Source organism: Bos javanicus, chromosome 4, assembly GCF_032452875.1.
Source record: "Bos javanicus breed banteng chromosome 4, ARS-OSU_banteng_1.0, whole genome shotgun sequence".
NCBI lineage: Eukaryota > Metazoa > Chordata > Mammalia > Artiodactyla > Bovidae > Bos > Bos javanicus.
In genome coordinates, this window is record NC_083871.1 from 45,166,110 (window position 1) to 45,178,596 (window position 12,487).

The following is a 12,487-nucleotide window of genomic DNA, read 5'->3' on the forward strand; positions in this document are numbered from 1 at the left end:
AGCCACTGCAGCTGAGCTGTCAGACAGAGGTCCTCTTGGTTCCTCCAGCCCTAGTCATCTCTTTAGAGTCTGTGGCTGCCTGAGAGATCCTAAGAGAGACATTCACTCAGTTGAGCCTCACCTACACGGACAAACTGTGAGCCAATAAACCACTGTTGTTTGGCAATGAGGCTCATATATCACTGAAGTGGTATGACTGTACATAGATAGGATGTTAGACAGGCATTATTGGTTTCCTGCCTGGTTTTGAGCAAAGTTCCATAAAGATAAGGTTTCTGGGAAGCCAAGTTTCAAAACGGTACTTTTTTTTTTTTTAAGGTTTAGCTTTTACTAATAGAGGGAAAGCATATTTGGGTATAATGCAATAGGGAAAGGAAGGTATTAGGTAGGAATTATGGTGGCATGTGAATTTTAAAAAGGAGAAATCTAAGTGTAAAAATTCACCATGTAAATTACTTGTGATTAGTTATTGAATAGGGTTATCTATTGGATCCAAAGACTTGTGTTTATCACATGACTAACTATGTTAGTGACGCAGGTGTGAGGTAATGGAAAGATCACACAACTGGGTATCAGAAGACTGAGTTCTGACTCTAGGCTGGGACTCACTGAACTGCACTCACATCTCTCAAATGTCACCTTCCCTGACACCCTACCTAAAAGAGCAACCCCAGCCCCTCCTGTCTCTTACCCGGCTTCCCCTGTCTTACGGCATGTCTCACCACTGATGTACTGCCTATTTCTCCTAGTAGAATATCAGCTCCATGAGAGCAAAGACTTTTTTGCTTCCATGTTCACTTCTGTTTTTAACTCCTGTGTCCCTAGCACTTAGTAGGCATTCAACAAATATATGCTGAATAATTGAGAATAAATGAACTTTTTAATCTGCTAAGTGAGGATAACACGTCAACAGTGTTATTGTGAGCCATCAATTGACATGGGGGTATAAAAGTACTTAAAAAATTATAAGTCCAAGTAGAAAAGCAAGGATTATCACTGTTATACTTTTAAATGAGTCATAAGTAACTCATTTATGATAGCAATTCATTGAAGCTGAGTGCAGGCTTCCTCCTTCAATACTTGCTCCCTGGGTGAACTTTGGCTTGGAGAGCAACTCCTCCTCCCTGGGCTTCCCTGGAGATTCTTAGCTGGTCCCTGGGGCAAGCCCTGATGGAATATGCCAGGTTCTTTCAATATCCAACATCTGGGCAAATGTCTGACTCTGTTCTTTTGCAAGGAGAGGACAGGGTGGGTGGCAAGAAACAGACGGTACCAGGGACAAAAAGACAGAGACACACAGAGAGATACAGAGAGAGCCAGAGATGATCAAGGAGGGACAGATGAGACCAGGAGAGGCTCGTAGTCACTCTTACTCCTTTAAATATAAAAAATAATAGTAAAATTTAAAAAATGTAGAATTAGATAAGAGAAAAACAGATGAAGCAAAGCAGCAATATGTGGTCTAAAACAAGAAAACTGGTTGAAATAATGAGCCACAGGGCTTTCAATTAACATGTCTAGACCATGCACTGTGTGCCAGGTGCTACGTGGACCGCTTTACCTGCACTTCACCGGAGGTCTCACAACTGCCCCTCGGAGAGTCACTAATTACCATGCTTACTTGGCAGAGGAGGAAACTGAGGCTTTGAGATGGTATGTGACTTGCCCAAGGTCACAAAGCTAGTAAGTGACAGGCTAGATTAAGGTCATTTTGCTTTTAACTCCTATGCTATCCAGGAAGATATCTATTAATAAAAAACTGGTAAGTGCTATATAGGAAAAAAAATGAAAAACCACATGCCATTGTTGGTGGGACTGTAAAATGGTGCAACAATTATGGGAAACAGTATGGAGGTTCTCAAAAAGTTAAACTAGAACTATCATATGATCTAGCAATCCCACTTCTATGTGTATATCCAAAACAACTAAAAACAGGGTCTTCAAGAGATATTTGTATACTCATGTTCATAGCAGGATCAGTCACAATAGCTAAAAGGTGGAAGCAACCCAAATGTCCATCAATGAACGAATGGATAAACAAAGCATGGTACAGACACACTGTGGAATTTTATTCCACTTTAAAGAGGAAGGAAATCCTGTCACATGCTATAACATGAACCTTGATGATATTATGCTAAATGAAATAAGCCAGTCATGAGTACTAAAATAATCAGATTCATAGAGATAGAAAGTAGGGGCTGGAGGAAAAGCAGAAAGGAGAGTTATTGTTTAACAGTATAGAGTTTCAGATTTGCAAGGTGAAAAAGTTCTGGAGATCTGTTTCACAACAATGTGACTGTACTTAGTATACTGAACTATGCACTTAATGATTAAAATGGTGAATTTTATGTTATTATTATTATTTTTACCACAATAACCTCTGCCACACATACACAAGCTAAAAAAAAAACAAAACCTCCAAACCCTTTTAGCTATTTGATATATAGGAGAAAATGATTTTTAATTTCAAGAACATTAAAGTAGGAGATATAAGATATCCATCCACTGATTATTCAAGTCACACTGTTACTTATAACTATTTTCCTACCCCAGAGGAAGTGTGCCAACGACATCCACATTGTATGATTCATGCAGGTTAAACCCAGCTGAAATGCCAGTTCCCATAACCACCTGAAAGAGACACAAACCTGAATGCACTCTGAGAAATAAACATTCAAACATCACAAAAATAAGCTTCAAAGAACTTGTTAGCCAAGCCAAATCTATTCTCACACTTTCAGTTTTAAAAAGAATTATAGTCAGCTCCCAGCATTTCTAACTTCTTCTAATGACCTTCTCCACAACATTAAGGTGGACTCTACAGTCTCCTTGTGAACTGGAATTCTTTCCTCTTTACTTTGCTCTGTTTCATCCTGAGGCACTTGGCTAGTTGGCTCCAAACAGAAAGAAGCCGTAAAACCTTCTAGGAGTTGGCTTTGCATTTAGGGCAAGTAAGATGAGGCTCCGGCCAAGGTGGCACCAACAAAGGATATGAAATATGTCTTGTGAGGGTGATACAGTGACAGTGTATCATTGTAAAAGGTATGTTTGGATCTACAATGGTGGATCAGCGTCCTGTAGACTGTGTCTCCAGGACAGCAGGACCAAGGTGCCCACCAGCACCTCCAGAAGCATGGCTGTCTTCTCCCATGTCTGTGGCAGAGTCAGAGTGAAACCGCCTCTCACTGAGTGTACTTATATATAAGGTTTTCTGGATTTAGTCTGTGTGTGAAGTACAAGCCTCAGTGAGCTACAAGAAGAGAAAATAACAGGAGAGATGGCAACTTTCTTCATCCCAAAGAACAACTGCCTGTAGAATTTTCTGAGTGGGTTACTCAGGAGCAAAGGAATAGGGGTGGCCAGAGAAGGGAGCCAGTCCCCCATGGAAGGGCCTGCTGCAAGGAACCAACAAGAAGGTAAGCTCATGATCAGACACAGCAGCCTGCGAGGTCAAGGACATGGCTGCTTCTGGCCCCATGACGAAATGCCTCCTCTTTGTTGGTGGTAATGTCTGCCACCCTTAACTGCATCTGTTGTGCATCTCAAACCGGGGTAGTGCCCCCAAATTCAAATCCACAGGATACACATGGCTCAAGTTTCTGGAGCATCAACTTTATGCAGTGGTAAATAATTTAAACCACAGCTTTCCTACCAACACACACAGATGCATTTTGAAACAGAATACAAAACCCCAAACAATTTTATGATAAAGAAAGTTTATGTTTAAAGAGAGTCATGTAGATACTGTTCCCAAGGTTCCAGCATGGCTCTCTTCTTCCTTGCTCTGAGGAACACACAAATAAATAAAACACCCAAAACCCCAAAAAACACAGGTTCACCATAATTACAAGGAAAGAATTCTGGAGAACCACTGCTCTGGGAAACATGAAGGAAACCTTAAATGGAATCTGGAAAGCGGACAGAGCTAGGAACCTCGGCCAGGAAAAACAATCTTCATTATTTACTTCATGATTAGGGCTTGTCCTTCTCCTTTGCCATGCAAGGGAGCTGAGAACCTCCTGTTGTTCTCCAAGAGGAAACAGGAACTCTGTGTCAAACCCCAGTGATAGAACAGGTCTTGAGATGATGAGAAACAGTCCTATTTGGGTGTAGATGAGATGAAAGCAAGGAAGAGGATCAAAGGCACTGGCTTCCTTGTGAGCTATACCAGCTGGTAGGTTTTGGGGCTGGAACTTCTTGCTAAATTTGGATCCGATACCTATCCTTTTTATTTCTTCTCCTGTGGGTTCCCAAACTATACACCAAAGTGCCCCAGGGTCCCAAGGAGAGCTCATTCTCTGTGAGACTTTCATGGGAAATAGGGACACCTGTCAGATACTAGGCAAACTTCTAGTTTGAGTAGTTCACAGTTTCCACATTAGTTCCTACTACATTGGTTTCAGTCATACCAAAGGTTTGCAAACTTTGGTCGCTGTGATTTAGAAAACAAGTACTACACAAAAATCAAAAGTGCACAGGAAATGAGGGTAGTGGTGTCTGACTGGCAAGTTTAAAGGGTTGTGCAGTGTCCACAAGCCACACAAATTCATTAATAAATTGCTGTCGTTATTTAAGAATGTAATAACACTTTATTTCAATTTATATGCATTATTTTTACAAACAGTTCTTAAGTTGTCAGACATAAATATACATTAAATTATTTGGATTTGATTACTTAGTAAATGGAACTATTAGTTAGGTATTTTTTTTGACCTATGAGTGCCAAGAATTAACAAAGTTTGGGAACCTTTGTCTTTTGCTCTTTCCAAACTAGAAACAGCTTAGTTTTCTCAAGTCATTAAAGTATTACATATTCATTATAAAACAATTAGACAATAAAAACTCTGAGAAAGGAAAATCTCCATAATTTCACTCAGATAATTTACATTCACGTTTTTGTGGATAGTCTTCATCTGTATTTTAAAAGTCACCCATGCCTATGTTTCAGTGCTTTTATTTGTTTGTCACTGTATTTGTAAAAGTTCCCCTTGACAAACTCCAACCTTCTCTTGGAGGAACAGAGAGAAAAAAAAGTCTAACTTCTCTCTCCCCTGTCCCACTTCAAAACCCTTCACAGAAACAGCTAGGTGAACGTGGCTGGAAGTTGACTTACCGCAAAGAACTCTAAAGGAATGGGTGCTGGCAATTTCTCTTTAAATCTCTCATTAAACTCCTTGCCACCCAACAGCAAACCAAAAACCATCAGCCCAACGCCTAGGGAACACACGTTGAGGTTTTTAACATTCTGCAACACAGCAACTGTACTCTGTAACACAGTGAACACGGGAGGTTACATCAGGCAGTAGCCCCTGAACAGACAGTCCAGTGCTCTAATTCACACTAGCCATCCCAGTAGCGGACGTTTCCAGTTTACACTTCTCAGGCTGAAATCTCTCTCTTCGCAGCTTTCACCACTAGGAGTCACTTTTACCCAGCTATACAACTTTGTAGTTGTAATATCTAACCAACAATCATATATTACAGTGTTTTTTGCTACACTAATGTCTCAATGTAGAATTGTAAAATTCAGAACAGTCACCCTGAAGCTGAGTACTGAGCATTAGGAAAGGACCATGGGTTATATCAGCATAATTATCTGAAAGCAAATATACAGAAAAGCTTTTAGGAACGGAAAGCGGGAGAAATCATTTTTAGCAGATGAAAGAGGAATCAGGTGAGCTTCGAAGGCAAGAGAGTAGCAGAAACTTAGAAAGAAGCCCAGGAAACTTAAGAGAAGAAAGCCACTTAATTGTCTCCTAAGGCTGCAGTCTCGGCACCCCACGTACAGTCAGTACTCTTCTGGACCCTGGGCAAGTAGATGACCGCCGAGCCCAGGCTACAAACCTTTCCTATCAACTCCTAGAGCATTCTCTGGTGTGCCTCTCTGTCCTATTTCCTTTGTGACATGGCACTTTGAGAAATCTCTGAGTAAGAAGCATGTTACCAGCTATTATGGGAAATGAAGAATTTAGATATTTAGGAACTATTCCCACAGTTGGAGGCTTCTCAAGTGGCTCAGTGGTAAAGAATTTGCCTGCCAATGCAGGAGATGCAGGAGCTGTGGGTTTGATCCCTGGCTTGGGAAGATCCCCTGGAGAAGGAAACAGCAATCCACTCCAGTATTCTTGCCTGGGAAATCCCATGGACAGAGGAGCCTGGTGGGCTACAGTTCATGGGGTCATGAAGAGTTGGATATGACTGAGCATACATGGACACCCACAGTTGGACTCTATTCTAATCAATGAAACACTCAATTTAATTGTTACTTCCTCAAAGCTACTTTCCTAGATCCCTAATCTAGTAAGTCAGTCAGTTCAGTTGCTTAGTCATGTCTGACTCTTTGTGACCCCATGGACTGCAGCATGTCAGGCTTCCTTGTCCATCACAAACTCCTAGAGCTTGCTCAAACTCATGTCCATTGAGTCGTGATGCCATCCAACCATCTCATCCTCTGTTGTCCCCATCTCCTGCCTTCAATCTTTCCCAGCATCAGGGTCTTTTCCAATGAGTCAGTTTTTCGCATCAGGTGGCCAAAATAATGAAGGTTCAGCTTCAGCATCAGTCCTTCCAATGAATATTCAGGACTGATTTCCTTTAGGATGGACTGGTTGAATCTCCTTGCAGTCCAAGGGACTCTCAAGAGTCTTCTCCAACACCACAGTTCAAAAGCATCAATTCTTTAGCAGTCAGCTTTCTTTATAGTCCAACTCTCACATCCATACATGACTACTGGAAAAATCATAGCTTTACTAGACAGACCTATGTTGGTAATGTCTCCGCTTTTTAATATGCTATCTACGTTGGTCATAGCTTTTCTTCAAAGGAGTAAGCGTCTTTTAATTTCATGGCTGCAGTCACCATGTGCACTGATTTTGGAGACCCAAAATAAAGTCTTACCGTTTCCATTGTTTCCCCATCTATCTGCCATGAAGTGATGGGAAGGATGCCATGATCATTGTTTTTTGAGTGTTGAGTTTTAAGCCAGCATTTTCACTCTCTTCCTTCAATTTCATCAAGAAGTTCTTTAGTTCTTCTTTGTTTTCTGCCATCAGGGTGGTTTCATCTGCATATCTGAGGTTATTGATATTTCTCCTGGCAATCATGATTCCAGCTTGTGCTTCATCCAGCCCAGCATTTCGCATGATGTACTCTGCATATAACTTAAATAAGCAGGGTGACAATATATAGCCTTGATGTACTCCTTTCCCATTTTGGAACCAGTCTGTTGTTCCATGTCTGGTTCTAACTATTGCTTCTTCACCTGCATATAGATTTCTCAAGAGGCAGGTAATGTGGTCTGGTATTCCCATCTCTTGAAGACTTTTCCACATTTTGTTGTCCACACAGTCAAAGGCTTTGGCATAGTCAATAAAGCAGAAGTAGATGTTTTTCTGGAATCTCTTGCTTTTTCTATCATCCACTGGATGCTTGCAATTTGATCTCTGGCTACTCTGCCTTTTCTAAATCCAGCTTGAACATCAGGAAGTCCACGGTTCACATACTGTTGAAGCCTCACTTGGGGAATTTTGGGCATTACTTTGCTAGTATGTGAGATGAGTGCAATTGTGTGGTAGTTTGAACATTCTTTGGCATGTCTTTCTTTGGGATTGGAATGAAAACTGACTTCCAGTCCTGTGGCCACTGCTGAGTTTTCCAAATTTGGTAGCATATTGAGTGCAGCACTTTCACAGCATCATCTTTTAAGATTTGAAATAGCTCAACTGGAATTCCATCACCTCCAGTAGCTTTGTTTGTAGTGATGGTTCCTAAGGCCCACTTGTCTTCACACTCCAGTGATGCTTCCTAAGGCCCACTTGTTTGGCTCGAGGTGAGTGATCACACCATCGTGGTTCGAGGTGAGTGATCACACCATCTGGGTCATGAAAATCTTTTTTGTATAGTTCTTTTGTGTATTCTTGCCACCTCTTCTTAATATCTTCAGCTTTCTACCATTTCTGTACTTTATTGTGCCCATCTTTGCATGAATGTTCCCTTGGTATCTCTAATTTTCTTGAAGAGATCTCTAGTCTTTCCCATTCTGTTGTTTTCCTCTCTTTCTTTGCATTGATCACTGACGAAGGCTTTCTTATCTCTCCTTGCTATTCTTTGGAACTCAGAATTCAGATGGGTATATCTTTCCTTTTTTCCTTTGCCTTTAGCTTCTCTTCTTTTCTCAGCTATTTGTAAGGCCTCAATAGACAACCATTCTGCCTTTTTGCATTTCTTTTTCTTGGGGATGGTCTGGATCCCTGTCTCCTGTACAAAGTCAGGAACCTCTGTCCATAGTTCTTCAGGCACTCTATCAGATCTAATCCCTTGAATCTATTTGTCACTCCCTCTGTATAATCATAGGGATTCATACCTGAATGGTCTAGTGGTTTTTCCTACTTTCTTTTAAGTCTGAATTTTGCAGTGAGTTCATGATCTGAGCCACAGTCAGTTCCTGGTCTTGTTTTTTGCTGACCGTATAGAGCTTCTTCATCTTTGGTTGCAAAGAATATAATCAATCTGATTTCGGTATTGACCACCTGGTTGTAACTCTGGAGTTCTCATAGGAGAAGATGAGCGCACTTTCTTCTACTCCACCATGTTGTGTGTATGAATTATAGAACCCTGATCTAAAGGTCTCCCTATTCAATTTTCATAGCAGCCTGATTTTTCTTTCATAGCACTTAACACAATTTATACTTAATTACACATTTATGTGACTTGTTTTGGTTGCTATGTCTGACCGTTTTGTGACCCCATGGACTGTAGCCTGCCAGGTTCCTCTGTCCATGGAATTCTCCAGGCAGGAAGACTGGAGTAGATTGCCATTTTCATCTCCAAGGGATCTTCCTGACTCAGGGATCAAACCTGCATTTCCTGCAATAGCAGGCGGATTCTTCACCACTGAGGCACCTGGGCAGCCCATTTATGTGATTAGTGGTTTACTATTTGTCTTCCCATTGTACTGGGGACTTCCCTATAGCTCAGAAAGTAAAGAGTTTGCCTGCAATCCGGGTGACCTGGGTTCGATCGCCGGGTCAGGAAGATACCCTGGAGATGAAAATGGCAATCCACTCCAATATTCCTGCCTGGAGAATTCCATAGACGGAGGAGCCTGGTGGGCTACAGTCTATGGAGTCGCAAAGAGTCAGACACAACTAAGCAACTAACACATTTGTCTTCCCATTGAAGTGTAAGCTCACTGCTCTGCCTAACACAGTGTGTGACACATGAATTCTTACAAAGGCCATATAGGTCTTTCATTCCAAAAATATCTTTAGCAGCATTTCAGAGGTTTTGATAAGTAGCAGTTCCACTGTCATTTGGTTCTAATTATTTCATAATTTTCTCTTATCCATGGGCTGCTTAGAAGTGTTTTTAGTTTCCAAATGTATGGGGGTTTTAAGCCATCTTTAGCTATCGATTGCTAATTATATTGCACCATGTGAAACTGCATTTTTTTAGAAGTTGTGGTCAGCTGTACATGACCATTTTCAACATGATCAGTTATTACCATTGTTACCTACATGCTTGTAAATAATTTGTATTTTCTCTGAGTTGGGTGGAAGGGTCTATGTACATTATATTAGATTAAACTGGTTAGGTGTGTTAGTCAAATCCTTTATAGACGTCCAATTTTCGCCTGCTTGAGCAAGCAGTTTTTGAGAGAGAGATGTTATCCCAGAATGACTTTAAATTGACTTCCTTGGTGGCTCAGATGGTAAAGAATCTGCTTGTAATGCAGGAGAACATAAGAGACACAGGTTCAATCCTGGGTTGGGAAGATCCTCTGGACGAGGATATGCCAACCCACTCTGGTACTGTTGCCTGGAAAATTCCATGGGCAGAGGAGCCTAGTGGGCTACTGTCTATGGGAATGCAGAGTCAGACATGAGTAAGCAACTTTCACTTTCACTTTCCCAAAGAGAACCTAATCTGATCTTATGAAGAAGCTGTCTCTGGAGCTAATTAGGCTAAAGTTGTAGTCACCAAATAAATACCTGACAAAAAATATCTTGTGAGGTAGATAGTATCACATATTAATGAAGTGAAACTTTAAGGTTTAATTCCCCTTGTAATGCTCTTCTCAGAAAAGCCTTAGAATGACTAAATCTTCTCCATTCTACTGAAATTCTTAGAAATAAGCAAAGTGAGCCTTGAGATACAGGAGAGGAGGAGGAAAAATACAGAAGGGAAACAAGTGCCAGTCAGCCGGGAAGTTGCTTACTTACATACACCACTGAAAAGATCCCACTGTACCGCTTTGTTTTAACTCCAAACAGGTATTTTAACATGGAGGTGAAGACATGCACGGCTGCAGCAGTGGTAAACCCACGGACCAGGGGCTCCGTGAGATATATGGCCACAAATCCAAATCTACAGACACCTAGGCAAAACTTTTTTTTTTTTTTTTTATGACAAAGAGACAAATAAATCACATGATAGATCAGGAAGTTAAATCCAACAGAAAACATCCCAAAGTTTTTTCTGGACCACTTTCTAACACTACAAATTTGTATCTATAGCAGGTAAGTAGCTAACAAATCAGTCAGTGGTTATTCAGAAAACAACAACATTTGGAGGGGCCTGGAGCCTCACAAAGTACTGGGCACCCTTTTTATGCTCCCTGTCCCTCAGAAGTGGGGCACACTTAGTCATGTCATTGCTTGCTCCTTCCAGGCAGATAAGAAATGCCTTTTCCCATTACCAACCCACCCTGCTTCAAGCTAGTCTTGCTTTTAGAACCTCTAAAGTATCCAACTGCAGTTAGCTAGTTCCTACTCAATATCAATTTAAATAAAGCATGCAGTGGGACTGGCATTCCTGAGCTACAAACCCTAAGCTCTGGAGTTTTGCTGGCCGACCTTGCCCACGACCAGCCAGGAGTGCTCAAAAGATATTTATTAAATCAGCAAATGAGAGCTTATTTCCACATCTCTGAGTCTTACCTGAATGATTCCTGAAAGTAAGGTCACAGACATGGCGACTTTTACTCGCAAGGCATCTCTTGCCTCTGTACCATTGGTTGCATTTACTCCTCCTGGAATGACTATATCATCTGGTACTAATCGAACAGCCACACCGCCTATCATCAGGCTAATAACTGCAAACGGACCTGAAATAATGAAGTATTAATCAGAGAAATGGTTTTCGGCATATCTGATATGATTGTTGCCAGCATCCCAGGACAGACAGGTGAGGTCAATAAATCCTCACTGAAATAACACTGCACAGTGACAGAATCTTCCATTCCATACACTATTCTAGAACTTTGACATTTTCCCATGAAGAGGTGGCCTAATTCCTCTCTCCTTGAATCTGGGTGGACTTGCGGCACTCTAGTAACCAAAAGAATGCAGCGGAAGTGATACTGTGTGACCTGTGATGCTACGTAACAAAAGATGCTATGACCTCTGCCTGAGAGCTGTGCTGCTTGCTCGTGCTTCAACCTTGTGTGTGAGAAAGCCCCAGAAAGGACCCCATGGAGAGAGGGTGGGGTGAGACGCAAGAAGAGAGGGAGAGGGAGACCCACCTCCTGTAGCTGCTCTGGCTCCAGCTCCCACCTGACTCTCAACTGCTTGAGAGATGCTGAGCCAAAACTGTCCAGTTGAGCCCTTCCCAAATCCTGACCCACAGAAACTATGAGAGATAATCTAATGATTGTTTTTAGCTGCTAAGTTTTGGGCGTGTTTGTCACCTAGCAATGAACATCTGAGACGTGTGTGTGTGTGTGTGTGTGTGTGTGTGTGTGTGTGTGTGTGTTGGCCGGTAGCACCCTCAGGCAGCACCAACACTACTATGAAACCCATATAAACCTGATCCTAAATACACTAAAGAGAAACCATGTACAATTCAGTGTCTAAAATAAGATGCAAATGCAATGTATGCATAGCAATAGGAACTTGAAGTATCATTAATAAATAAAAAGAAAACACAGATGCAAGCAAATTGTATTATGAACTGAAATACTTACATCACAGATTTCTTGTCTTTTCAGACAAGAAAACTGTCTTTTTCTATTATGCCCATATTATAAGAAAGCTATTAATTCTAGAAATCTTGAGGGAGAGTGTATTTTTTAAAAGCACCTATTGGGCATACAGTAACAAAAGTTTGATATCCTAATAACAAACATGTTATTTCTTCAGCACATTGCAAAGCTGGGAAATCCAAAAGGAAAGGTAGTAAAACATCAACTATAAGGTTTACCTATGGATACGTGTCTGGAGGTTCCAAAAAAACAATACATGATAACAGGGTAAAATGAAGAGTATAGGCCAAACACTGGAGGCACAGCTGCCAACATTGCAAAGGCTAAACCTGCGGGATTAAGACCAAACAGAAATGGGGAGATGATTAGAAAACAGCGGGCTCTGTGTATCTCTCTCCTGGTTCTTTATCTATGATGAACAAATGAAAACCCTATTAATTTAAGCTGACGTGTCTCAGCGTGCCCACACTTCTGTCCCACTCCCACACAGAATCTTGTATTTGTGCT

General features: G+C 41.2%; 1 protein-coding gene across 1 annotated transcript in view; it reads right to left on the reverse strand.

Moving 5' to 3' along the window:
- SLC26A5 (solute carrier family 26 member 5) overlaps positions 1 to 12,487 on the reverse strand; it is a 41,460-nt gene that overhangs the window by 22,608 nt on the left and 6,365 nt on the right. The window contains exons 3-7 of the mRNA XM_061413892.1: positions 12,199 to 12,309; positions 10,938 to 11,104; positions 10,221 to 10,385; positions 5,114 to 5,266; positions 2,549 to 2,631 (exon numbers count right to left, since the gene is read on the reverse strand). Of these exons, the coding sequence (XP_061269876.1) occupies positions 2,549 to 2,631; positions 5,114 to 5,266; positions 10,221 to 10,385; positions 10,938 to 11,104; positions 12,199 to 12,309 (679 nt within the window). The remainder of the gene's footprint in view (positions 1 to 2,548; positions 2,632 to 5,113; positions 5,267 to 10,220; positions 10,386 to 10,937; positions 11,105 to 12,198; positions 12,310 to 12,487) is intronic.